This window comes from Vigna umbellata, chromosome 1, assembly GCF_029865625.1.
Source record: "Vigna umbellata cultivar VRB3 chromosome 1, Vumbellata_1.0, whole genome shotgun sequence".
Classification (NCBI taxonomy): domain Eukaryota; kingdom Viridiplantae; phylum Streptophyta; class Magnoliopsida; order Fabales; family Fabaceae; genus Vigna; species Vigna umbellata.
Genome location: NC_142165.1, coordinates 21,918,925 through 21,945,092, shown reverse-complemented (window position 1 = coordinate 21,945,092; position 26,168 = coordinate 21,918,925). Strand labels below are relative to the sequence as shown.

The window sequence follows — 26,168 nt, the reverse complement described above, 5'->3', positions numbered from 1 at the left end:
TTTCATGTTGTTCTTTGTTCAAGAGTTTTTATATTCGTTCATAAAAAAGTGTAAATAATAAAAATTTTCATACATTAATTAAATCACTTTTTTTTTCTAAATTATGAACTCAAAATGTTCAACATATCTTACAATTATATATTTTTTATTAAGATATTTATAAGTTTAGGAATTTTCATTTTCCTTCTTTACGTTTCAAAATTTATAATTTTGTTTTCTATAGTAACCCTATGTAGTCTTTTTGTTAAGAACGTAATTTTATAAATCGATTATTCATGAAGAAAAACTAATCTTTAGTTTGAGACTTTAAGTTGTCTTTTATTGGGAGAAGTCAAGGAAAAACTTTCTAATGTTCATTGACTGAAACAAACGAAGAAAAAAAAATGTTAACCTATTATTTATCAGTACAAGAACAAATACATAAACAAGTTACAAACAATATTATCAAATCATTTATATTATCATAATAAATGAGTTAGGTTAACTATTAACCTACATACACAACCAGCATATGAATGCAAAAAAAAATAAAATTATACAATTTATACATATACAAAGATTACATGGTGAAAAATTTAACAGTTATAAAACTACGAACAAAACAATTAATGACAAAATATATTTTATTCTTTGATGAATTTATTATTGACATTAAAAAAACATCTTTATGTAAGACTCGTAGTTGAAGCTAATATTTTTCTATGAATCTAGTCATTTGAGTTTGCAGTAAACGAGCTGCAGAAGATTGAGGATGATATACATGAAATACATGAGACTCTTCCTTTGCCTCCACAAGTGTCACTTTTTTCACTCCTTTGTTCTTTAGAAACTCCACATACATCACTCCTCTTTCCTTCAGAAAATCTTCACCAGCAACATAAACCTCAGTTGGTGGAAATTTAAGCCAAACAGTGTTACCTAGGTCATGTTTTTCAAAGTTACAACCATAGTAGTCACGGTTTGAGCCTTCTGGTATACTCAGCCTCCAAAACATATCATTCATGGTTACATCCTCTTTGCTTTCATCAACCATCTCTTTCACGGTCCTTTTCTCACTTCCAAAATAGGGATGTATTGGCATCAACCCAGTGATTCTCAAAGGGCATGCAGGGCTTTGAATTGCCTTCACTGCAACATGATGTGCAATGTTACCTCCTGCACTATCTCCTGAGAGAAAAACCCTAGTTGTGTCAGCTTGTTGAAGCAAAGATTCAGAACCAACTTGTTCACTCAGCCATTGAAGTGAGGCGTAGCAATCTTCATAGGCAATAGGGAGACGGTGTTCTGGAGCCAAACGATAGTCAACAGAAAGGATAATGGACTGAGATGTGACACAGAAGTCACCAAGAAAAGTGTGGTAGCCAAGCCATGCGGTGGATCCAATGCAGAAGCCACCACCATGGAAATAAACCAAGAGAGGAAGCTTCTTTGAGGAAGTTGGAAAGCTTGGAAGGAAGATTCTTCCTGTGATACCTTTTGATGAGTCTATGATCACATCCTTTGATTTGTACCCATTGGTTGATTCTAAGGAGGCTGAGGCAGTTTCAGGGTCGAAGCGTTTCACAGAACCATTTGAGTAAACTTGAAGAAATTTAGGTGCTTCTGCTATTATAGACATTTTATCTGAGATGAAACTTCTGTCTCCGAAGTGGGAGATTTTATACAAAGCCATGAGAATTCAAATAGTGTATGTATATTTGCTCCTTATTGCATGCATTTTTTGTGTTTGCATTGTAGGTAGCCAATGCATGGTATATTTTGTTTGTTTGGTCATTTACATCACATGGTTGTATTTTCTTTTTGTTACAGATGTTACACATGCATTTTTGTTGATTCCAATGAAAAGAAAATTGACTTTTACCATGTTGACCAACGTATCATGTTTTATGGAAATTGTATCGTTAACTGTTAAAATTAGATGGATTACTTTAAATATGACAAGTTAAAAGTATCTCCATACAAACTGTTAAATGTTTAGTAACACATTTTTTTTTCTGAGGAAATATACCTAAAACTTATTTTATAGCTTTGTGACTTTGTTTAAAAAGAAGTAAGTTTGCTAACTTCTCTTATTTTTTTATTAGGTTAGTTTAAAAAATAAATTATTTGAAATACACGTGTTCTCAATACACGAGAGCTTGATCTCCCTAGTCTTTGATAAGAGAATATGCAAAACTACCTTGACAACAATAGGCCACACATAATAAATGTTATAATAATTGAATAAGATGTTATACTTCACTAATAATACTTGTATAGGTTTTTGTACTTTGTGGGCCTAACACTAAAAAAAATTGTTATTTAGTGGCTCTTTTTTTTTTTTAATATTGAGAATATTTCTACTCTATGCAAATCAATTTGTGGAAAATTTTCAAACTTACACACTTAAAGTCACCGCAATTGGAAGTTTTTTTATGATATCTGGTATTAAATTTATATTTTGGAGATTTTTTCTGGAGGGTTTTAACCTTTTCTATTAGTGACTTATTTTGTAAAGGTTTGAAACCTCCTTTATTTATAATTACTTACCTACATTCATAATTTTTTAATTTAGTGGATTTTTTTACAATAAGAAATAAATAAAATTGTAAAGTACACAAAAAATAATCAAAATTAATTTTATTGATAATTTAAGATAATGTACATTCATGGACAATTACAATATAAATATAAAACAAATACATAATGTTTAAGGAATATGGTAAGATTAACTAAAAAATCTAGCATGGTCGAAAATAACTAGACCAAAAACACATGGACTAATGTTGATGACCTAATATGCTTGATTGGATAACACTCTTTATTAATGTTATTTTTAATTGTTGTTGGAAAGTCTTGTTTTATAAGCCGTTTTTGTAAGGTTGAGTTAGACTTATTAATTCACTTCTTAACATAGTATTATAATCATGAGTTAGAATATATCCTAGTGATATTTGTTGTTTGTAGGACATATATCTTATCATCAGTTATATGATCGCTGTCTAATCATTCATTAATATTTAGTCTCACGCTCGATATATATATATATATATATATATATATATATATATATATATATATATCTATCTTTATGTAAGAGAGTGTCTTAGAAGTCTCATATTAATTAGAGATAAAGCAAGTTTATAATATATAAGTAGATGCAAATCTCACCTAAAAAGTCAATTTTGTAATATTGAATTAAACTTAAAATTTACCTCTTATCAATGTGAATTGATTTCATAGTAAGCCAAATAATTAGAAAAAAAAGATAAAAATGTGTGTAAAAAAGTTATAAAACTAAATATTAAGAATTATATATATATATATATATATATATATATATATATATATATATATATATATATATATATATATATATATATATAAATAAAAGTATTTTAACATTTTAATCCGTGTCAAGATATATAGTAAGATAAATATGAAAACGAGAAAAGGATAAATATGTACATAATTATTCTTATTTCCATACTCAATTAAAAAGTTAAAAATTAAATGTTGTTCCTACTAATCAGTGCAGAAATTTATCCTTAAAAAAATAATTCAAATAATATTAATAAAAACGAATTTATTTATCATTTTCAATGCTTTTTTTTCTTCACCATCAATAAATAAATAATTAAATTATGCATTACAAAGATACTCATTAAAAATATCATTTAATATACATTAAAGATTTTGGTGCAAATATTTCCATTCGTAATCCCTGCTCCTTTTTTAGGGTTTGTTTACTTAGAGTATTTAGACAAGATTATTTGGGAAAAGTGATTGAATGAATTTGTGGGTAAATATTTTGTTGTTTGTTTGAGTAGATTTGTAGGTAATTGAGAGTGGATTTGGAAGTAAAGTTTGTGAGAATTAATTTAGGATTTGATTGACGTGACAAAATAAAAAAAATTGTTTAATGGGTAGAAATTAAAGATTACCAAAATGTCCCTAGTTATTAAAGTAATATAAAATGGTAATTGTTAATGTTATATTTAATTGTAAAAATGTTTATAAAGAGTAAAAAATTAAAAATAACTATTTAAGTTAATTTTTAAAATGTAAAAAAGTTATAGAATCAGGAAAATGAATTTATTTTTAAATGTAGTATTAATTTTGATGAAGTTGAGTATGTGTAAGTGAGGTGCATGTTTAGGCTATGTATGGGATTAGATGTGAGCTTTGAAAGCATAGAGTAACTAACATGGTAGTAGTGCCCTCTTTTCAGTGAAGTAACAACCTGTTATACAAAAAATACTTTCATCATGCTAAGTCCAAAATCCAATTAGGTGCCGTCGACGGACTCCAAACTCTTGTCCTCATGAACTAGGTTACATCCACTACTCCGATGCACCGTCACAGCCCCCGCCCTCACACGCTGCGGGAAATCTCGTGTTTCTCAATCCCGTCGTGGTTGTCGGCGCCAACAACAACGACTCCTTCAACCCTCACGTGTCGTCCTCTCACACCCAACAATTCGTTGGAATCCCCCTCCCCGCTTCTCAGGACCTCAACCACCACTCCATGCACGGGCACCACGATGTCTCGGCACTGCATGGCTTCCTCTCGCGCATGCAGTACAATCACTGGAACGCATTAGACTCGATTTCGTCTTCATCACGAACAACTTCGTCTTCATCATCAAAGACGCTGCATCCTCCATCATCAAGGACAACTTCAGTTCTCCTTCTTCATACAAGTGGAATCGAATACTAGGCACGGGAACCGAATACACCTTGGCTTTGTTGTTCTTCATGGGCTGGAATCGAATAAATCCCCCTTGGAACCAAATACACTTTGCTCATCTTCATCTTCTCCAACTTCAAACACTCATTCTCTTCATTAACCACTTTCTTCTTCACCTACCACCAACCTACAACAAAAAAACAACAAATACTCCTCACTCGTCAAGGAATGAATCTTTTATGTGCATTGGCTGTGTGAAGCAACTTCAGAGGCCCAGGAATTAGTTTCACATACAGGACCACTTGTGACTTTTTCGAAATGATTCCTCCAAATCTCACCACATTCGCGAGTGAGTGAACAGTAGGGTCATCCCGCTTTTACCTTCAAATCCGTCTGTGCATTTCTCCTCATCCAAACACGACATTCATCTCAATTCATCGCCTTCAAAACTGATCAAAACTGAGTAAATAGTAATTTCCCCTCATGTAAACACAAACTTAATGCTTCTTCCTACACCTCTCGAAGTTCTTCATGCACCTCTCAAATGACAAATGTGCCTTTTTATTTAAAAGTAAATAAAACAATTTATACAATGAGTAATGAGTAATAAATATGGTAATCATTAATATTTACAAACCTATATTAAATGAACGTGTATATTACTATACACTTCTCTCGTTTCACTTCACTCTATGCTCATTGGTTCATTTCTCCTTGCAATTTTAATTTTTTTAAATTAAATTTATGTAATAATAATTATTATTTATTATATAATGTTAATATGTTTTATTATTTTTTATTTATTAGTTCATTTTTAATGTCTTTTTGTTTTTAATTATTATTTAATTTTTAATATGTTTATGTCCTTTATTTATTATATAATTTTAATGTGTTTTGTTGTTTTTTATTTGTTTGTTAATTTTTAATATGTCTTTATGTTTTTAATTTTTAATTTTAATTTTTTAATATGTGTTGTTGTTGCTTTATGTATTATTTAATTTTTAATATGTGTAAGAGCCTGAAAAATGAAATACCATTGGGCCCTGCAGCCTGGCCCAAGAAGCTAAGGGCACTAGGACCTCAGAAGAGGCCTCACCTTCCAACTCTGATTTCATTTTTCAGTTACTCTTTCTCTCTCTAAACTCAGTTCCATTTTTCCTCTTCTTGCTCTGACTTCTCTCTACTTTTCCACCACTTCCCACCGTTGAAATTTCAAATAGGTAGTGTGCTTTCGTTCACGGAGTTGGGAGCTTCCCATTCATCCGAGTAAAATTCTGCTTTGGACGGGTAAGTTATCTTTCTCTGTTCCTCCATTTCCTTTGAACCTAAGGCATGCAATTTTCTAGTTGCATGAAATCAATGGATTTCCCCTCTAGATTCTCTACCTATTCTAACTCTAAGAGATGTCTCTGTACCCAATTTGACATTTTGTAGATCCGGTTGAACTTGCTTCTGTGCAAGAGTACTGTTTTGGGGTTTCCTCTAAAGAGTGTTGCACTTGTAACCACTAAGATAAGGGGAACTAATTATTTTTGGGTTAAATCTGTTTTATGTATATGTATGCATGTTAATTTTGGAAATGATATTTTTCCTACAGTGCGTTTTTGTTTTATCAAAAATTTGTGCATCTAATATTTAAATTATGTGGTTGCCAAATTTGAATGATTTGGGGTATAAGAATTAGGAAGTGTGAGCGGAGTGTATGTGTGAAATATAATAATGGGGTACATTGGTTGAGGGGTTTTATTCCTGGAAGAGATACATGAACGTGTGGTCTATGGGTATATTAAAATATTATTTTTAATTGCATTGGAATTGGCATATGGGCATGTGAATGGAAAGGAACGTAAATTAAGCATTTCCATATAAAAAAAAGTTGAGTGGAGAGAAACTTGGAGGAATGTTGTTGTGTGCTTCAAGAACAAAATAGAAAGAAAGAAGGAGTTTCTTTATAATAATAGTATAGGTATGTTAGTGGTGGGGTTCATCCTTTTTGTTAGTAAAAGAACCTTTAAGAAATATTGGAAGCATGAAATTTTGCATGCAGAGGGGGGTGTGAGTCTTGAGTGGGAAATTGGTTGTGGGTCCCGCGGTACTTTGGGAAATAAAAGAGAGTATTACTTTTGTTTGAATATAATTCTCACTTGGCAGAGAGGTTGTTAAGTTGGTTTCTTTTTGTTTTAAAGGATAGGTAATCTTGGTGCAAAGGGAGAAAGTTTTCCAGAGATGGGTTTAGTATATTTTCCTAGTTTAAGTGATGGGACCGTGAGGTGATTGAAGAATGTGCTAGTCAGGGTGTGTAAGTAGAATGGAGTCATGCAACACTGGTTAGTTTATGGAAGGAGTGTTGGAGTTAGGAAATATATAGTGTGATATATATTATATTAATATAATAGGAATATATAAGATGCAGGGGAGTAAGTTTGATATATATATATATATATATATATATATATATATATATATATATATATATATATATATATATATATATATATATATATAAAAGAAAGTATGAGATAGATTATATTAACATATTTTATACAAAAGATGTAAGAGTAAGTATGATAATAAATTATATTAATATAATATCGTTATGTATATAAAATTAGTAACAGAGAGTACGTATTCTATTAATATAATATAATTATATAAAAGAAAAATTAATAAGTACGTTTGATATGTATAAAAGAAAATGGTGATAGTTGGTGATGTTGATAATAATTTATAATATTATAATATGAATGAATGTTATTGTGTTGGTTTAATATGAAAGTTAGGAATACTTGGTACAGTTAATGATTTAATATAAATATTATAATAGAATTATGGTTAATATAACTATTATAATAGTATTAAAGGAAACATGTTTTCAGTGTATATGAGTGTAGGCATTGAAAATGAATGATAAAGATTCTAGTATTGATAAATTTAGATTAAATTTATGGAGCTGTTACTTTTATAACTTGTGATGAATGAGTTAATGTATATTGTTGAGATTGTGTATATGTTGATTGTGGCAGAAAGTATATGATTACAAAGTGATGAAAGTATGATCCAAGTTGTAAATCAAGTTCCATCTGTGTAGGATCTCTTGGTGAGATCCTTAGTGTTTTAGAATGAAAGTAGGAGCTCAGTCTTGGGGGTCATTCTGAAACTCCAATGGCTAATCATACTCAAGTAGAGGGATTAATCCATGTGGTGAGGAGTAGCATGAGGTCTTAGTCTTGGGGGCTTCCAGTATGCCTCAAGGCCCGGAACAGGCTAACCTCGTGAGTGTGTCAGGGTGGGGAACCCAAGTTTCATAAGTCACCACGAGTGCAGGACCCACCATAGCTCGACTGTCATTCTAAGTCCGGACGAGTCAAGTCTAGTTTATACATGTTCCTTTGTATGGTTTAACTTGCTTGGCTTAAAGTATTTATTTGATGAATTGTTTACTTTAATATAATATGCTTGCTTGTGAAACTAGCTCACCCTTGCTTGTGTGTTCGTGCTTTGTTTGGGTATGTTTCCTGTTGCAATGATCATCCTAAATTGGATGTGAGCAGATGAAGAGGAGGTGTCTGTGGAACAAGCGCTGGAAGAAGGTGATGTTGCAGCTTAGTATGTCTAGGATCTTGATTAGTAGTATTATTCTGATGATAATTCACAGTGGTCCTTTATGTTTAAGAGACCAACTCTGATTTTATTTTGGATGACTATAACCAATATAGTATGTTATATGTCTCTAACTGTTTTCCAATAGTATAACCGAATGACGTCTTTATTATATATGTATGTCGTATATTATGGGGATGTCACAATATGTGTTATAGTTTTTTATTTATTATTTAATTTTTAATATGTGATGTTTTTATGTATTATTTAATTTTTAATATGTGTTGTTGTTTTTATTTATTATTTAATTTTTAATATTTGTTGTTTTTTATTTATTATTTAATTTTTAATATGTGTGTTGTTTTTTATTTATTATTTAATTTTAAATTTATGTTGTTTTTTATTTATTATTTAATTTTAAATTTGTGTTGTTATTAATATTATAAGATGGATAAACATGATGAAACTGTAATTGATGAAGCTGAAAGAAAAACGTTGGTTTTGTTAGGTTGTGAAAGAAGTAGAAAATATAGAAAGTATAAATATGATGTTCAACTCAATGTATCTGAAACAAGAAAATGTGAGTATCCGATTAAGATTTTATTGGCTTATGTCAATTAACATTTTCCATCTGAAATTTGATACAGTTCATCATCCCTCCTCTCGATCTCTGTATACATCACTCAATACCATTAATTCATTATGTATTTCAATCAACTCATTCCTTTCAGAAAGGAAACTGTTAAAAGAAAGGTTAGACAAAATATTGTATAAACAACATAATTTCACAAACAATAATAACTACCAACAAACTACTATATCAACGTTTTAAGCCACACTAACAACAACTGAGAGTGAAAACATAAAAAAGGATAAAAAGATAAAAAACTCGCAACGAGAAATAATGAGAGGTAGAGGTGGAAAGTGATGCTAGAGTTTTTTTAATAAAAAATATGATACAATTAAAGTAGGTAAAAATTCCTTCTCAAGAGAACAAATTTAACATTATTTAAAAAATTAGTGGTGGAGAGAGAACTTCTCTTATTAAAAAGTTTAGGTTTAATTGATTCGGAGGTCCTTATGCAGATTTGCGTCAATTAGGTCTCCGTGTTTTGAAATAGCTCAATTGGGTCTCTATTTATGTAAAATTGAATCAATAAAACCTCTGCCGTTAAATCATGTGAACGACGTTAAATGTGTTGCCTGGTGACATGATGAGATGACATTTCATAAACACGTGACACAACAACAGGTAATGACATGGATTTATTTGATTTTAAGTTTAAAATAAAATAAGCTGGCAACCCCTTCCCCTTTAACCCAGTCATCGTCTTTGGTCTCATGGCTTAGCCTGCCCTGCACATGCTCTTTCGCTAAGAATCTAAAAAACTCAAAAAATTAGAGATACCCAATGAGGCATTTGAATTTTGAAGGACCGAAAGATGCTATCTTTGGCCTCAGATTTGCGTAGCATTTACGTTCTTCCAAATCCTGTTACATTTCAAATAAATAAATATCTTTCCTTTCTCTTCGCTTTTATTCAACCATAGTTTTAAAGTTTTCTCTTGTGTCATAATTTGGATTTTACAAACAATATGGGAGAAGAAAAGGAATAAGAGATGAAGTGAAAGAGACGAAATCTGTATCCACACACATTCATCTATCACAATGGGAAAGCTTTTGTGTGATTCAACCATCGTCGCCAAATCATTCCAAGGTTCGCCGTCGGTAGTGCTTCCATGGGGGATCCCAAATCGGAGTTAATTAGAGTCGTAGATCTCGTCGTTCCGGCTAGTGTTGGTGGTGCGAACTTCGTCAGTGGTTGGGAAAATGTCGTCGATCTGGAAGAGCAGCAGCGGCGCCACCTCCAGAAGCTCCACGCCAAAGGCGTGCTCTAGAAGCCGCTCCAGAAACTCGTCATCGTCTCCACTGTCGTCCTCCCGCCTTAGATCCGTCACTTCCCGGCCTCACATGGCGGTGAGGTGTCAGCCGACAGGAACTGTCTGTTCACGGCGTCTCGGAAGGCAATGGGACTCGAGAAGGTGGACGCACGCAAGCTGCGGCGACAGACGGTGAGTTGGTTCTCGGAGGATCTTCGATTTGTGCGTTTTGTGGAAAGAGAGGTGATCGATGATGCGATTCGACACATGTACTATCCAGATCTGAAGAATGGTTGGGGGATTCATGTCGTTCAGGAGGTGAAGTTGTTGACAAAGAAGGAGGATCTGCTCTTGATTCGACTGTAGCTTTCGGTGACGAAATTACAGTAACTACGAAGAGGAAGATGATGGTTAACGTTCTGTGTTTTTATTAAATAATCCAAAGAAAGTTTTTTTAAATCTAAAATTATTTAACTCCACGTAATGACTTATGAAATGCCACCTCACCATCTCACCAGACAAGACATTTAACGTCATCCACAGAATTTAACAATAGGAGTTTTATTGATTTAATTTTACATAAATAAGATCCAATTGAACTATTTCAAAAATTCGAAGAAGACCTAATTGAGGTAAATCTATCTAATAAAGACATCTGAATCGATTAAACCAAAAATTTATCCTTCCTCAGTCCTTTGGAAAGTGTAAGAGTTGACTTGCATACAAGTGAGAGAGACTAATGTAAGGTGTTGGAGGTGACATGATAGGACAAAGATAAGGCAGAAAGAGTGTAATATTTGCCCTGTTCTCTAGGAGACATTTAGTGATTCGCAACTACTTCAATCATAACTCCCTTTCATGTCATTTTCTTATTTATGATTTTGAAGACTTGTTGCATTTGCTAAATAATATACACCACATGACTTTCCTACAAACAAATCTCCACCTGCACACTATGCTTCTATAACTTCTATTATTGCTCTTATTAAATACAACCTGCTACGCCATCTCCATATAATTTTTTATTTTCCATTTATCATCATAATATTTATTAGTCTTATATTTAAGTAATGATGCTATTAACACAATATTTTTATTTTTGTTCATTCAGCATTTCTTTACTTTTTTATCAACAATATTACCCGATACTATACGAGATAGTCGGAGTCCGATATCCATGGAGTGGATCTCCAAAATATTCGTAAATAATCATATTAATTCTTAGATATTCATCTTACCAAACAATTTCGATATAATATGATAAGTGATTATCTACCAAAAATTTAAAGTAACGGAATGTGTTTTACATAATTATGTAAATATAGATATTTACCATAAGGAGTACTCATTGATTTTTTTTTCATTATTCAATATATTATCATATCCATCACTTTCTAAACTTTTACAGGTTTAAGTGTTGGAAAACTTTAAATAGGTGGACATCACCATGGTGTTTCTCACAACTTTGACACTTCTTTATCAGATACATCAACTCAATTTTTGAAAATATTGCAGTACAAGAAAAATAAACTTACAATCAAAGAAAATTAATTGACATCCAAGCGTTTATTGAAAAAATATTTGTCAATAAATTTAATTAATGAATAAAATTTATTAATAAATATTAATCAATAAAATATTTATTAATAAATTTTATTAATAACTAAAATATTAATAAGTATTGTGATTTAATTTTTTTTCACTTTTTTTATTATTATTTTTTTTCTTCTTATCATCTCTTTTGTCACTCATTGGTGTCGCATTAATTGCCTTCGACTTTTTTTTTATATCACTCATATTTAACAACTTATCGATAAATTTTAAAACAATACAATTACCAACAACTTTTAAAAAAATAATTTACCAATAAAAATTTAATTAATAACAAATTTTATGATTAAAGTCCAAAACAATAACATAACCATCCATTTTATTAAGGAAATTTATCAATAAAAATATCTATTAATCAATAATAAACATTATAAAATATTAATAAATTATAATGACAAATTCATTAACGATAAATATTTTTATAAAAATTATAATTTATCAATAAAAAATATTTATCAGTAATTAAAATTTTAAAATCTATCACTAAAATCAATAAATAAATTCTGATGTGCAAATAAGTTTTTTTAATGGATAAAATTCTATTAATAATTTAACATTTTCTTGTAATATTAATTATCTGAACTCGTCCAAATTTAGTAATACCTCTCAAATTAAATTTCACTAACCCTTTTTTCTCAAATTGTTTACATATTAAAAGGTATCCATCAAATAGACAGAGATGGATTAAATTCTCTGCATGATTTATCCACATGTATATTGTATTGTATCCCAATACATTAACATCATATTAGCACTATGATGAGATTGTCAATAACCATCTTACACAATCCAAAGAAAAAGCATATGATAAAGATAGAAGAAAATGGACATGCTGCTATATATATATATATATCTATATTTTCATTTTTTCAAACCCTAAGGTGAATTAATTATACTTGAACCAGCACATGGATAGTTCCAATTAAGAAGCTCATCAATCATCTGCATCACAATTCTATCTTCTTCGTCTTCTTCACCATCATTTTGTGTAGATCCTTCTGACACACCTGACTCAGTCTCTGCACGTTTCTTCCCAAGCTCCACCCTCACAATCCAATTGGAGTCTGAGTGTGCACCTGCACCCTTTTGCCACACTCCAATGTGGGAATTGTCAGCATCCAGTCTCAGACATGTGAGGGATGGAGAAGGGTCTCTGCAACACCTCTTCAGTTTTCTACTCAGATCCTCGGCAAGAACATTCGGAGACGAAAAAGGGTCCTCACAGACGGTGGAATTGCTGCCACCTTCAGCCTCATTCAATGCTCGTGTAGGGAAATTGGTCTTGGCATTTCGACCATTCATCAAAATGGCTGCTTGGTCATATGCCCTTGCTGCAGCCTCTGCTGTCTCAAATGTCCCTAGCCACACCCTTCTCTTCCTGTTCATCCAAAACCATCTCTGTTAATGCATGTATAAACTTTCATCAGCCTGAAACTGAAATTCATGCTACAACTGTAACATCTTTCTAATAATTTAATGTATCATATTAAATGTATACTTTTAGAAGGTTTAGTACATAATATTGCAAGAGGTTAAAGTTGAAAGTAGGAAGTATGGGTGATTTACAGCAAAGGGTGACGAATTTCTGAGACCCATGAGCCCCATTGGCGTTGCCTCACTCCTCTGAACTTCTTCTTTGCTTGGACCATGGCTCTTTGTGGTGGGAAATAAGGGTACTTTAGAATGAAGAGAACCTAAGTACGAGGTAATTAAGATGCTGCATGAAATTAATATAAGGGTGGAGATACAATAATGACAAACTTTGAAGACTCGGTTTCTGATAATGTCAGACTTATATAGATTGTCGGTTGATTTGGTGGGAAAGTCTGGCTAATAATTAGTCACACAATATTACCAAAGAGATGCAGCACGTTATAATATAATATAAATTTTATTTTTTAAATTAACCTTTTGAAATTAGGTTCAACTTAATGTTTTTAAACTTTTTCCGTTTTTACATTTGATATGTTTAATTATATATGTTTTCTAAATGTTCTTTTTTAAAGAGACTAAAGCCATATTTAGTTTAGATTATTTAAATATGATTAAATTTTATTTTAAGTAAACTATTTTTAAAGTTGAAATAAAGTTAAAATTATTTTTAAACAAGTTATTGGATTTCCTATTTTTCATGCTCAACATATTTGATCATGAATATTTTCTAATTGATCATAGTTTTTTTTTTCACTTTGTGATTATGATCTAACGAGATCCATCCCTTTAACCTTTATGAAGAGCATGCACCCTTGTCTACCAAGGAAATAAAGGATTAATATTTATTATTAAATATCCGTAAACACCAATAAATAATATTTCGACATATATTTAGGTTACCCGCATTAAAGGATATATATATATATATATATATATATATATATATATATATATATATATATATATATATATATATATATAAATATAAAATTTTTAATGAAAAGGTAAAATTTAGTATATTTTCAGAAATTTAGGACAAATTACACTAATAACTGATAAAAAAAACATTTCGAGTTCTTTTTAATATTTAAAGTAATATTGAATAGGTGGAAAATGAACTATTTTTCAAGTAATTAACGGGATTAGAGTAATTTGTAAGGAATGTTGCTATAGTGTATTTTAAATAATTAAAAAAGTGTTAATGTGGTGGTAGAACTTAATATAATTTATTAAGAGAGATTTACATATTATTCGATTTAATCCTTTTTATTTTTAAAGCATTTAATTGCATGAAGTTAATTTTTTTTTATCTTCCTTAGAATTTCTTTTTGGAGCTTTACAGTTATGCATTAAAGGTTTCACCTGCTACGTTAGGATAAGTCCCTGACTTCTTAACAACTTAAAATAAATGAGCAACACTGGTAGGGTTTCTTTTCTAACAGCTCTACTAGCTGTGCTCCAAAGAAAAAAAGAAAATAATAGTAAATTTTTTATCTTCACTTTCAATCTACCAATAAAAAAAATATAACATAATCATAATGGAATTTTTTTTAAGACAGTAAGAGTATATTTTATTATTAATTTTAAAAAAATATAAATTATAAAATAGTTATATTATGTATACCATATTAATTATAAAATAAACCTCAATATATTAAATCTTTAAAATAGTTAAATTAAATGATTGAAATGTCTGTATATTTTCAATTTAAGTTCCGCAACGCTTATTTTGTGGGTAGATTTAATGATGTTGGCAAGTACGTTGACTTTATGTGTTCAACTTCAACTCTGACCCTGTAACAAATTCATTACATGATTTAATATTATTCTTTATTTATTAAATTATTATTATTTCTATTTAAAATTTTCCCATTTTAACTTTATTTTTGTGGATATAACGATACACTTTAGTTAGGTGTCTCTTTTTTTTTTCTCGTTATATTTTTTTATGCACAATAAATTTAAAATTTTACATAAGATTTTAAATTTTTATAGTAAATTTATTGAGATGAGAATAATAAATTATACGTGAATAATGTGTTTATATAATCTAACATTTCAATACATATTTTACTAGGGTTAAACGTCACTAGTGCAGAAATCACTTTAAACATCCATTATTTTGGGTTTTTTTACATTCGACCTCTACTCGACGTTTATGAGTGAGTGATGTTGATGGAACGTCCGACTTGTACAGTCAAACGTCTATGTAGACGTCTGACCTGATACCGGTCTAACGTCTAACTGTACAGTCTCTGTAATTCATTGGACGTCTCTGTATATAATGACAGACATCTATAGACGTCTGATGTGGCATTAACAGACGTCTAGTGGGTATTTTTAAAAAAAAAATTGATTTATTTTTGCAATAAAACCACATCTAAAAAACAGAAAATTGTCCCAGAACATTATAATATAATATATAAACTCATTTGAAGTTAACAAAGTACTAAAAAACAATCCAAAACCTAAACTATCAAAAGTTAAAGTTAAACTAAATGTAAATATGTTCAACAACAATAATAAATCTTCCTATCTAAGTCCATCTTTGCAGAAGATAAGTTGTCCACTCTTGTCTTATCTTCTTAATTGTGTCCTCTGGTATAGCAGATGTACTCTTGAAGCGCTGCAAAATGAAGAAAGATGCATTATGTACCTAAAACAACAAAGTTAAGTTGTTAGAAACTAAGAATCTAAATAAGTTAAGCATCATTACCTCATTCCAGTCATCTGTAATGACAGCTCGAATGATGGTCTTAATCCAAGACATGACATAGTAGCCACATTCCCATGAATCTAACTGCTTGTTACACTAAAATGACAAACTAAATAGTCAAGCATTTAGATCATTCAATAAATAGTAAAATAAATTAGAACTATAAATGACTTATAACCTTTGGATACAGGACGGATACTAGTTGACCTCGGTTTTTACCTATTACTCTATTTACATTGAAAACACAAGGTAATATTAATATAACTATATTTATCATAAAAATTGAAGGTCAAAATGAATTTGAAACATAAAAAGAGAAACACTTACCCTTGAAGCATGTTTCTCAAGTCATTTTTCATCTTCCTGTGTAACGAACAAAACCATACAATTTTACATTGTTTGGGAATGATGAGCATCAGCTGCCATGAGACCTATCATGATTCATAAATACTTAGTAAACTAATTAAGAAAACTTTAATGAAATTTTACATAAAGCAACCCATACCCATCAATGTATGGCACAAAGTATATGTCTCTATTTGACTCAGTCATCCATGTTTTCAAATACTTTTGTTTGCTCTCAATTGTGTTACCAGAAGGTTGGATGGTCTGAGGTTCAACAAATCCGTACATGGAAGACTGACCTTGGTCCACAATGACTGTGTCCATGTACCTAAAACAACAAAGTTAAGTTGTTAGAAACTAAGAATGTAAATAAGTTTAATATGGAAGACAAAATTAACTATCTTACATGCACCATAGTTGAAGGATGGAAATATTCAACATCTTGTCTCCCCCAATGATCTTCAGTGCATCACTGAATATGATATATACTGGGACATGGGGAGATGCCAAATACTCTATTATCCCAGTACACTTCTACTGGTCCTCTGTTCAACATGGGGCCCGAACGTCTATGAGTATTTAAAAAATTAATTTTGGCGGAGGCTATCCACGTCCGATATATGGGGCCCGGACGTCTATAGAGACATCAGACATCCGACATAGGGCCCCGAACATCTAAAGCAATGGAATAAGGTACCTTTTCACCTACCTGTCAGGTCATTAAGCGTCCGACATAGGGGCCCGGACGTCTATAGAGAAATCATACGTCCGACATAGGGGGCCAGGCGTCTAAAGCAATGGAACATGGCACCTTTTCACCTACCTGTCAGGTCATTAGGCGTCCGACATAGGGGCCCGAACGTCTATAGAGATATCAGACGTCCAACATAGGGGCCCAGACGTCTACACTGCGAAATAAAATGACTTTTGGTAGTTTTTGCCACCATGAGATGTCGGGGTCTGTCCAGTCGGACATCTAAGACACTAGTTCAAAAACAGCATATAACGTCATGCGTTCAACGTCTAACCACGCAATAGCCAACGTTAAAAATGACCGGTGACAATTTTGTAAGTTAATGCAATTATTAAACGTCGTTTAGAATTATAATTCGATGTAAAAGGATATAAAACGTCGAATGCCTCAGTGTTAGACGTCAAAAGGTTAGTGAATTCAATAAAAATTTGAGCGGGAGATTGAAAATTCATTCACTTTATCTTAGCGTGCGAGACCCTCTTCTCTGCCTAAACTTTTCTCGAATGAAGTTTGACGACCATCACATGTAATCTTTCTTTCATTTGATACAAATGCATGTTAATTAACTACTTTAGGTATGATTTTCGCTTTGTTTTCACCGATTATTTTCGTGTTTTTGTCCTTCATAGGCGTATTCTGCTTTCTCTCTCACTAGTGGCAACACTTTATTCCGATGAACCCACCTTTTGAAGGTTAATTTTCGTTTTCATTTTGAAGAACTTATTTGTTGAACTTGTTTGTTGTTTTTTTGTTGAACTTGTTTGTTGTTGTTGTTTGATTGAACTTGTTTGTTATTTGATTGAACTTGTTTGTTGTTTGTTATTTGTTGTTGATTCAATATTACCATTCATAGTTCTGTTTTTCAAGTTTCGTATAGTTGTAAAAAATGATTATAATTAATTAAAAAAAAACAAAAAAAATTTGATTAACGTCGTATATTGACAAAATTCGACGTTAAATTAACGTTGTATATTCACAAAATTCGACGTTAAATTAACGTCGAATTTTTTAAATTCGACGTCAATTTAACGTCTCTCAACATAACGTCGTTCCCGAATTCGACGTGAAAAACCAAAAATATTAGACGTTGTACGCTGTTTTTGTACTAGTGAGAGCTGTAAAAAATTATTTTCTACCATATTTTGGCGTCAGACTGGGAGGAGCTGACGTTTTTTTCAGTATAGACGTCAAGGACCACCCTAGTCGGACGTCTACAACATTAACTTATTTACATAAGTGTCACTGGTCATTTTTTACTTTAGATATGTGTGGGTCGAACGTCTAATAAGTGACGTTATAAGCCTTTTCTGCACTAGTGCGTGTTAGTGAGAATTTCAATTCTTTGTTAATTTTTTAATATTGTTTTTATAAAAAATATAGGGTTAAATATGTTTTTAGTCCTAAATTATTGACCGTTTCTGGTTTTCGTCCCTCTTCCAAAGTAAGGTACAATTTAGTCCTCAATCTTTAAAAAACGTTCGTTTTAGTCGAAAAAACGAACGTTTTGAGGACTAAAACGAGGACTAAAAACAAAATTTTGAGAACTAAAACGAACGTTTTTCTAAAGAATGAGGACCAAATTGTACCTTACTTTGGAAGAGGGACGAAAACCAGAAACGGCCAATAGTTTAGGGACTAAAAACATATTTAACCCAAAAATATATAATGATATTGATTTTAATGTTTTAAAATATCCATATCATTTAAAGGTTCAGAAAAAAGAAATATAAAAAATTAATAAACAATCTGGACTTTTTTTAATGATTACCATGCTGATATAATTTTAATTAAACAAGATAATTAAGTAATACCTTACGATAGCTTCGATGATTTGAGACATATAATCAACCAAAAGTTTGAGTTCTTCATAAATTGTTGGAGTATTTGGACTATACACATTACATTTTAATTAATTATAAAGTATTTAAAATTATATCTTAAATAGATATGCTAAATTTACAATTTAATTAGACTAAAACACAACAACATATTAAAATATATAAATTAAGGGTTGGACTCAAATTACAAATTTTATAAATCTAGGAACTAAAATAGCATAAAAAATATAAAAAAAAAAACAAGTTAAGAATCATAAATTGATCAAAATTGCAATTTGACTAAAATATAGAAAAAAAAAAGTGTGATTACTTTTTTCTTAATCTTGTGAACAAGATTTGATACTTGAACTTTTTTTTAAGCAAGAGGTGATTCATCATCCGTAGACTATTTTATTACTTTATTTGCAAAGGCACAAGAACACAGGTGTCCATGGATGGAGCTTGTGGTGCTTTTCAATTTATTGTTGGAAGAGACGAAAAAGTGGACTTTAAATTTTCAACGGGTGGCTTCTATTTTTTGTTTTTGTTTTTGTTTTTATGGTAAAGAACAATCCAAAACATACACAATTAATATGTTGACAAATTCTTTCTTCATCCTCAACAACCTACTTTCACTCATGTTCATCACAATCAATTCAATCCCTAAAATATTCCATTATTTTAATTGGGTTTGTATATTAGTCATTTTTTTATGGAAAAATATTATAGGTGGGAAACGATTTTCATAATAGGATATATTTTTTGTGTCTAATTTTATCTTATACATAATTTGTTATATGTCCTAATGACGGGAAAGATATATAATTATAAGTTTAAATTGTTGAATGTATATCACATATGTTTACTCATAATTTTTCTTTTTATGAAATTCTGTCAATATAATTATAAATATTTTAATAAAGATAAATTTTAAATATTTCTATACTTATATGTAAAAAGATCTTTTTTTCTCACAATTGTTTTTCAATTTTATCCTTTAAATAATTTTTTAGATATATATTTTTTTATATTAAAATAATTAAAGTGATTGTTTCTTTTAAATTTAACCGTTTTTCCATTCACTGGCTTTTTAACTTACAATTTTTTTAAAATAAAAAGTTACCTACAAAGTGAATAAAAATTATAAAACTATTTACATTTAATTTTATAATTATAATAATAGTAATAATAATAATTTTATTCTTTTTATTATCACAGGAAAAAAAATGGATATACATGCGCACTTAACAAATGTGTTTTCACTAGTTTATATTTATATATAAAGAGGATACACCACTTTGATGTATATTTGTACCTTTTTCTATTTTATCTTTAATAATATAATTTTTAATTTATTTGTTAAGAACAATTGTACAAAACTGTCACCTTTTAATTTTATTCTCTTTTTTTTATCAAATTATTGAACTGATTTTTATTTTTTTAAATGTAGATTAATTTTTTTTACTAAAAGTTAGTTATTTATTTGGTAATATTTTGGAGTTTGTTATACTTTCGAATTTGAATTAAACTTTTTATTAAAAATTATTTTAATTTTATTTGATAATACTCTACGCTTTGTTGTAATTTCAAATTAAGATTATTTTTTACTAAAATTAATTTATATTTGATTTGATAATACTTTCTTAACACACATTTTTTTCATCTTTTAGTTATTTTTATTAATTTAAATCTTTTAACTTACATTTTCTTTTTTATGTGTTCATAATTTTATAACTCTAAAAATTTATATATTTTTTATTAATTATTCATTATTTTTAAATATTTTTAGCACCTCACATTACCGTTTATGAATAAATTAACCGAGTCAGAAAAATTACATAAAATATTTAAAAATGCATACACACAACTAGTACTAGAAAATAAAAAGTTTATAAATAAATTATATTTTTTTTATTTTATTAAAAAATATTTCTCTAAACTTTATTTTCTTTCCATTCCCTTTCTCTAAGTTTTAAAGATAATTATGACACTATTGTGTTGATAAATATGATTTTTATCCTATGGTAAAGTGAAATTAAATTGAATCAATTTAATTTTTATTCATATAAATAATTAAATCTTTATTTAGATTTTTAATTTTATTTTATTTTCTCTTTAAATTTGTTTAAAGGAAAATGTTGTTTGTAACATCCCAAAATCTCGCATTTGAAAATTCATAGTTGATATATATCTATATCAGATTTCTACCACAAATTCATAAATATAACTCGAATTCTTCTACTTTATTCTTCTATCTCTCCCTTCCTTGGTACTGAGTCAGACGACATTCCTTCATCTGTTCCCGTATAACGAATTATACGATCATCGCACATACCCAAACACAAACACAAACAAGTAGGGTGAGCTAACATGCAACCAATCATTTATAAAACATGCATATTTACTTTGATGCACTCAACAAACCTCATATAATAATTATGTCAGCCACACTCATACCATCATACAACAATCGCATCATAGATACTCATCCATTACTTTGATACACTCAATATACACTCGTTCCACAATACCCAATAGACACTCATTCCACAATATCCAATAGATACTTATCCCGACAATATGTTGATAAGCGATCAACGGGAGGTTCCGCACTTGTGATGCCTTCTCAGTCCTCAACACTATGTCCAAAACTGACACATAGACCAGGACCTCCTACCCTCCATACCATCCACAAGGTTAGTCCTCAACACTATGTCCAAAACCGGCACATAGACCAGGACCTCCTACCCCTCTCACCACATAATTCATCCTTCTCTACTTGAGACTGGATGATTATTAGAGTATCAGGATAACCTCCAACTTCATGACCCTCAACATCAACATATACACACATACCATGGCATTACAGAATCTCTCTGCGAGACTCATACCATGTTCACATTCCTCAACTCATATATACCATTACGAAATCTCCCCATAATACTCATATCATGTTCAGATGCATAAATTCAAATCCAATATAATAAATTACAATCATCACAGAAATCATACAAAATGAATATATCACAAAATAAATTAACCATACTAAAATATCACCATAAATGGTCACCGGAGAAGAATCAAATGTTTGACGAATCAAACTCACCATAAACGCCAGTACATATGACTAGTTACAACTTACTGGATTGGACTAGGGCTGCTCTATGATCAACATCTCCGGTTTTTAAGATTCCTCTATCCTACCATCACAATTATAATTCATAATTCCATATCTACCACAATAACATGAATCCATCAGACATTTTCATTCCATCGAGATATATTGCATAATAATTTATCAGTACTCAATCTGTACAACAAGATTTAAGTTAAAAACATATCGAGTAGACTTCCAGGAAAGAGAGGTGTGTCACAATGGACAACTTAAGTACCACGTCTTTCCTTAGCCAAAGTGTTCCTCAACTAGTTTTTAACAAATTTCTTATTTACAGATCCAAAACTACAACATATAATATTAACACCGAAATTCAATATAGATAGAGATATACAGTAAGAATTAACAGTATTCACACAGAATTTCAAAACATGAATAGTAATAAAACAATTCTAAATCATATTATAAAAGCTTAGAAAGGTTAGCTCCCCTACCTCTATTCCAGACTTCTCTTGCTCCGAATTTGTTTTCCCCGAAAACCCTACAGAACCTCTACTCTTCTTGCAACTAAAAATTTCTTCCTAACTCTTTCTTCTCTATTTCTCAAGGTTTCTCACTTGATTCTTCCTCTCTTTTTGCAAAATAGCCTCCCCCTCATGGTTATTTATAGTCCAAAATTTTTACTATTCATCAATTTTTTAATATTATTTATTATTTTAATATTATTTTATTATATTAATTTCTTAATCACCACTTACATAATGGATTCATAATGGATTCCTCAATAATGTCTTCAAATCTGAATGATTTCTCCATTATCAATATTTTAAATTTTATTTTACTTTTTCGTTTTTGTTTTACAAAAAAGGTAGAAAAGAGTTTGAACCCATCACCAAAATTTTCTACCAATTAAGCTACCAAAATTTCTTATTTAACTTTCCACATTTTATATTATAAACTTGTCATATTTTCCATTCACAAATAAATATATTTTTACTAGTAATAAAATTGTAAATATTTTTCATAGATCTTATAGCGTATTAAAGTTAAATTTTAATTCTACTTTGTTGACGTTGTATTTTTTACATCATATTTTAATTCTTATAATAATTAAAATACTAATAATGTAATAATATTACTACTCTATTTACCGTAACAATAATGTAATAATAATTTGTTGTCAACATAATAAAAAACCAGGTCCATGTGTTGACGAGGAAAGAGTTACACATAGCAACTCACCTCCTAGTCCTTCTACAATATGCAATTGGAAATTTTCATTCCCTAGGAACTCTTGTTGCACCAACCAATAGGGATTTGAATCTCAAAAGTTTGTCTTCAATTTTGCGACTTTCGACAATGTAGTGGCGAAAGTCGAAGTGAGGGTGTTGAAATTTCTATCGGGTTCCAAATTTGGGTTCAAAGTTGATAAATTTCGGTGATTTTCGTTGGTGGGGTGGAGGAAACTATGGTGTTGTCGGCTTCGCCAGGTTCCTTGGCGAGAAGCTCGCTGGAGGAGATGCTGGATTCACTTCGGCGGAGGGACGAGGAGGAGAAGAAGAAGGATGTGCCACCGGCCTTGCCTCTAAGGCCGACCTCCCGTGCAAGGCTTCCTCCGGCACGGCGGTCGCTGCCGAACGATTTTAATGAAGAGAGGCAACGAGCATTGTGACGTGCTGGAGAAAGAAGTTGCTACTAATGAGGAGAGTGAAGTGAATGAGATGGATTTGGGGCAGAAGAGGAGAAAGTGTGGTTTTGGGAGCAAGAGGTTGAAGAAGGATGTGGAGTCTCCTTATGTGGCAATTTCTTCCAATGATTCATTTGGGAAGGTTTTCTTGTAATTAAATTGGGAAAATAGTGATTGATTCCTAGTTTACAATATTTGAAATGTGATGTTGATTAATGCTAAAATGATCTCCTACAACGACGCCAACAACTTGCAACATGCATCAGCCATGAACGAAAGCATCAACCAACCGTTTACACGGTTCTGAAAAGGAATCAACACGAGGGAGGAAGAATGCAGTTATGGGAACCGAATACTGCACCCAAGAACCGAATACACGCTCAAAGCATGCTCAGGTATTCACTAGAACCGAATACAAGAACATGTGGAACCGAATACGCCTTCTGTGCAATTTCTTCAAGGAATGGAACCGGATAGGCGAGATGGAATCGAATACAACTACATGTTCATTTTCTTCTCACCACTGGAACTGGTTACCACATTTGTGGAATCAAATACACAGCCCTGAACAAACTCTTTTTCAACAATCTTCATCTTCATCCATCAACCTGTCCTCAACATCAAGCTTCTTCTTCTTTACTCGTGAATGCACAGTGTATACACGCTTCTTCCTTCGTGGTAGTTAACAAATACATGAGGACACATATGTATTCGTAAGAAAATCAACACAAATCTCCTCGTGTTAACGAGATGAAAAAAAAAGTCTCATCTCACAAATTACTGTATTTCTTTGCTCGCAAATAAGCATAAATGAACAATCGTTACCTCGCAAATCATCATTCTCTTTTTTATATAAACAGCGTTTCACTTTCATAAATATTAATATAAATATACTGAGAATCGAATAAATATTTAAGAGTTTCTGCACGTTATTGGCCAATCTAGAATCAAACATGTGTACCTTGTACGTCACGACATAATTATCAGACAATTGGAACTAACAATAAAAATTTCAAGATAAGAAAGAAAAATAAAGGAGAAAGAAATAGAACTAATAAAGATGGATACCAAACACGAATTGTTTAGATTGAAAATGTCAAAACGTGGCAATGCAAATTTAGGTAACAACTACTCATGTTTTCTTCTGTCTGTAACAGATTTTCTCACGTCTTTTGACTGACTGACCTGTGACTCATAAAGAATTATTATTTTTAAATATTAATTAAATTATAATTAATATTTAATAATTAATTTATGAAATTAACTTATGTAATCTTTTAAAATATAATAAATTTTAGTTGACAAAAATATTATAGTTTATTATAGATTTTAAATTATAAGATTAAGAATATTTAAATAATTTTTATTTTTTTATCTTTTTATTTTAAATTAAAAATAAAAGTTATTAAAATAATTATATATTTAAAATATGTTTTTCTTTCAATAAATATAGATATTTTTGTCAACTAAAATTTAGTACACATCACATAAGGCAGCAAACTTCTTTATTTATAAGTGATAATCATATTTTGTATTTACTATTCTTCTATAAAAAGAAAATATAAAAATTACTATAATTATTAAAATAAAAAATATTATTAATTTTTTTAATGAAATTCATAAAATAATTATAAATTAAATAAATTTTATAATAGATAGTTTTATTTATTAAGTAGCTAATTGAGTTTAAAAGGAAGTTATAAAATCTAAAGAAATTAACTACTAAATGAGATAAATTGAAAAGGGTAATATATTATATACACTAAAATGGTGATGATAATAAAATTATAAATGGAAGTCCTCTTTATTAATAATTAGCGTAAATACAGAAATTGTCGTGATTGTGTGTACGTATTTTTAAATATTTTATTATTGTAATTTTTTAAATTCAATTAATTTATTTATAAACGATAAAATTATATGTAAAAAATGTTAAAAATAATAAATGATAATTATTTTTAGTTAGAAAAATTGTTATGTTCAAAAAACTGTGAATGGAAAAACAGTTTAATTTAAAAGAAACAGTCACTTAAAATATAATATTGATAAAATAATTATTTAAAAGGTAAAATTGAAAAACAAATATGAAAAAAAATCCTCTTTAGATATAAATATAGATTAACATTAAATTATTCATTAAATTATTAACATCACAAAAATTTAAAAATTATATTTTAGTTTAACATTTTCTTAACTAATTAATTATTAATTGTAATTGAGTTTTGAAGAAGAATTTATATCTTTATCCATAGTTATATACAATTCTTAATATTTATATTATTTTAAAAATTTAGTTACACTTCTTTAAATTTTCTATGAACTAAATATTATCAATACATAATATAACATATTATACATATTTAAAAAATGTACATACACAAACATGGTCACTTATAATATAACATGTTTTAGATATCTAAAAAAATACAGATACAACGCATGTGCTTTCGTAGTATATAAGGAAAATTCGTAAATTCTTTCATGTTTAGATTTTGAAAAGATAATATTGCATTATAAATATAAATTAATTCAAAATTTATC

The 26,168-nt window shown here is 29.9% G+C and overlaps 2 protein-coding genes and 1 pseudogene across 2 annotated transcripts; 1 reads left to right on the top strand and 2 right to left on the bottom strand.

The window, feature by feature from the left end:
- Positions 1-688: 688 nt before the first annotated feature.
- LOC148204913 (putative carboxylesterase 17) lies at positions 689-1,618 on the bottom strand. The gene has a single exon (XM_088109525.1). It carries the CDS (start codon positions 1,616-1,618, stop codon positions 689-691), a length of 930 nt encoding a protein of 309 aa, XP_087965651.1.
- An 8,318-nt stretch (positions 1,619-9,936) lies between these two features.
- Positions 9,937-10,514, top strand: LOC148204912 (uncharacterized; annotated as a pseudogene).
- A 2,085-nt stretch (positions 10,515-12,599) lies between these two features.
- Positions 12,600-13,502, bottom strand: LOC148204911 (ethylene-responsive transcription factor SHINE 2-like). Its single transcript, XM_088109521.1, has 2 exons — positions 13,326-13,502; positions 12,600-13,137 (listed from the first exon to the last, which is right to left on the bottom strand). The coding sequence occupies exons 1-2, from the start codon at positions 13,406-13,408 to the stop codon at positions 12,636-12,638; spliced, it is 585 nt and encodes a 194-aa protein (XP_087965647.1). The 5' UTR covers positions 13,409-13,502; the 3' UTR covers positions 12,600-12,635.
- Between the last annotated feature and the right edge of the window lie 12,666 nt (positions 13,503-26,168).

Excerpts from the sequence above, each read along its gene's own strand:
- LOC148204913 (XM_088109525.1), bottom strand. The coding sequence starts at position 1,618 with ATGTCTATAATAGCAGAAGCACCTAAATTTCTTCAAGTTTACTCAAAT.
- LOC148204911 (XM_088109521.1), bottom strand. The coding sequence starts at position 13,408 with ATGGTCCAAGCAAAGAAGAAGTTCAGAGGAGTGAGGCAACGCCAATGG. Across the intron at positions 13,138-13,325 it reads GAAATTCGTCACCCTTTGCT|GAAGAGAAGGGTGTGGCTAG; the intron begins GTAAATCACCCA and ends TTGGATGAACAG.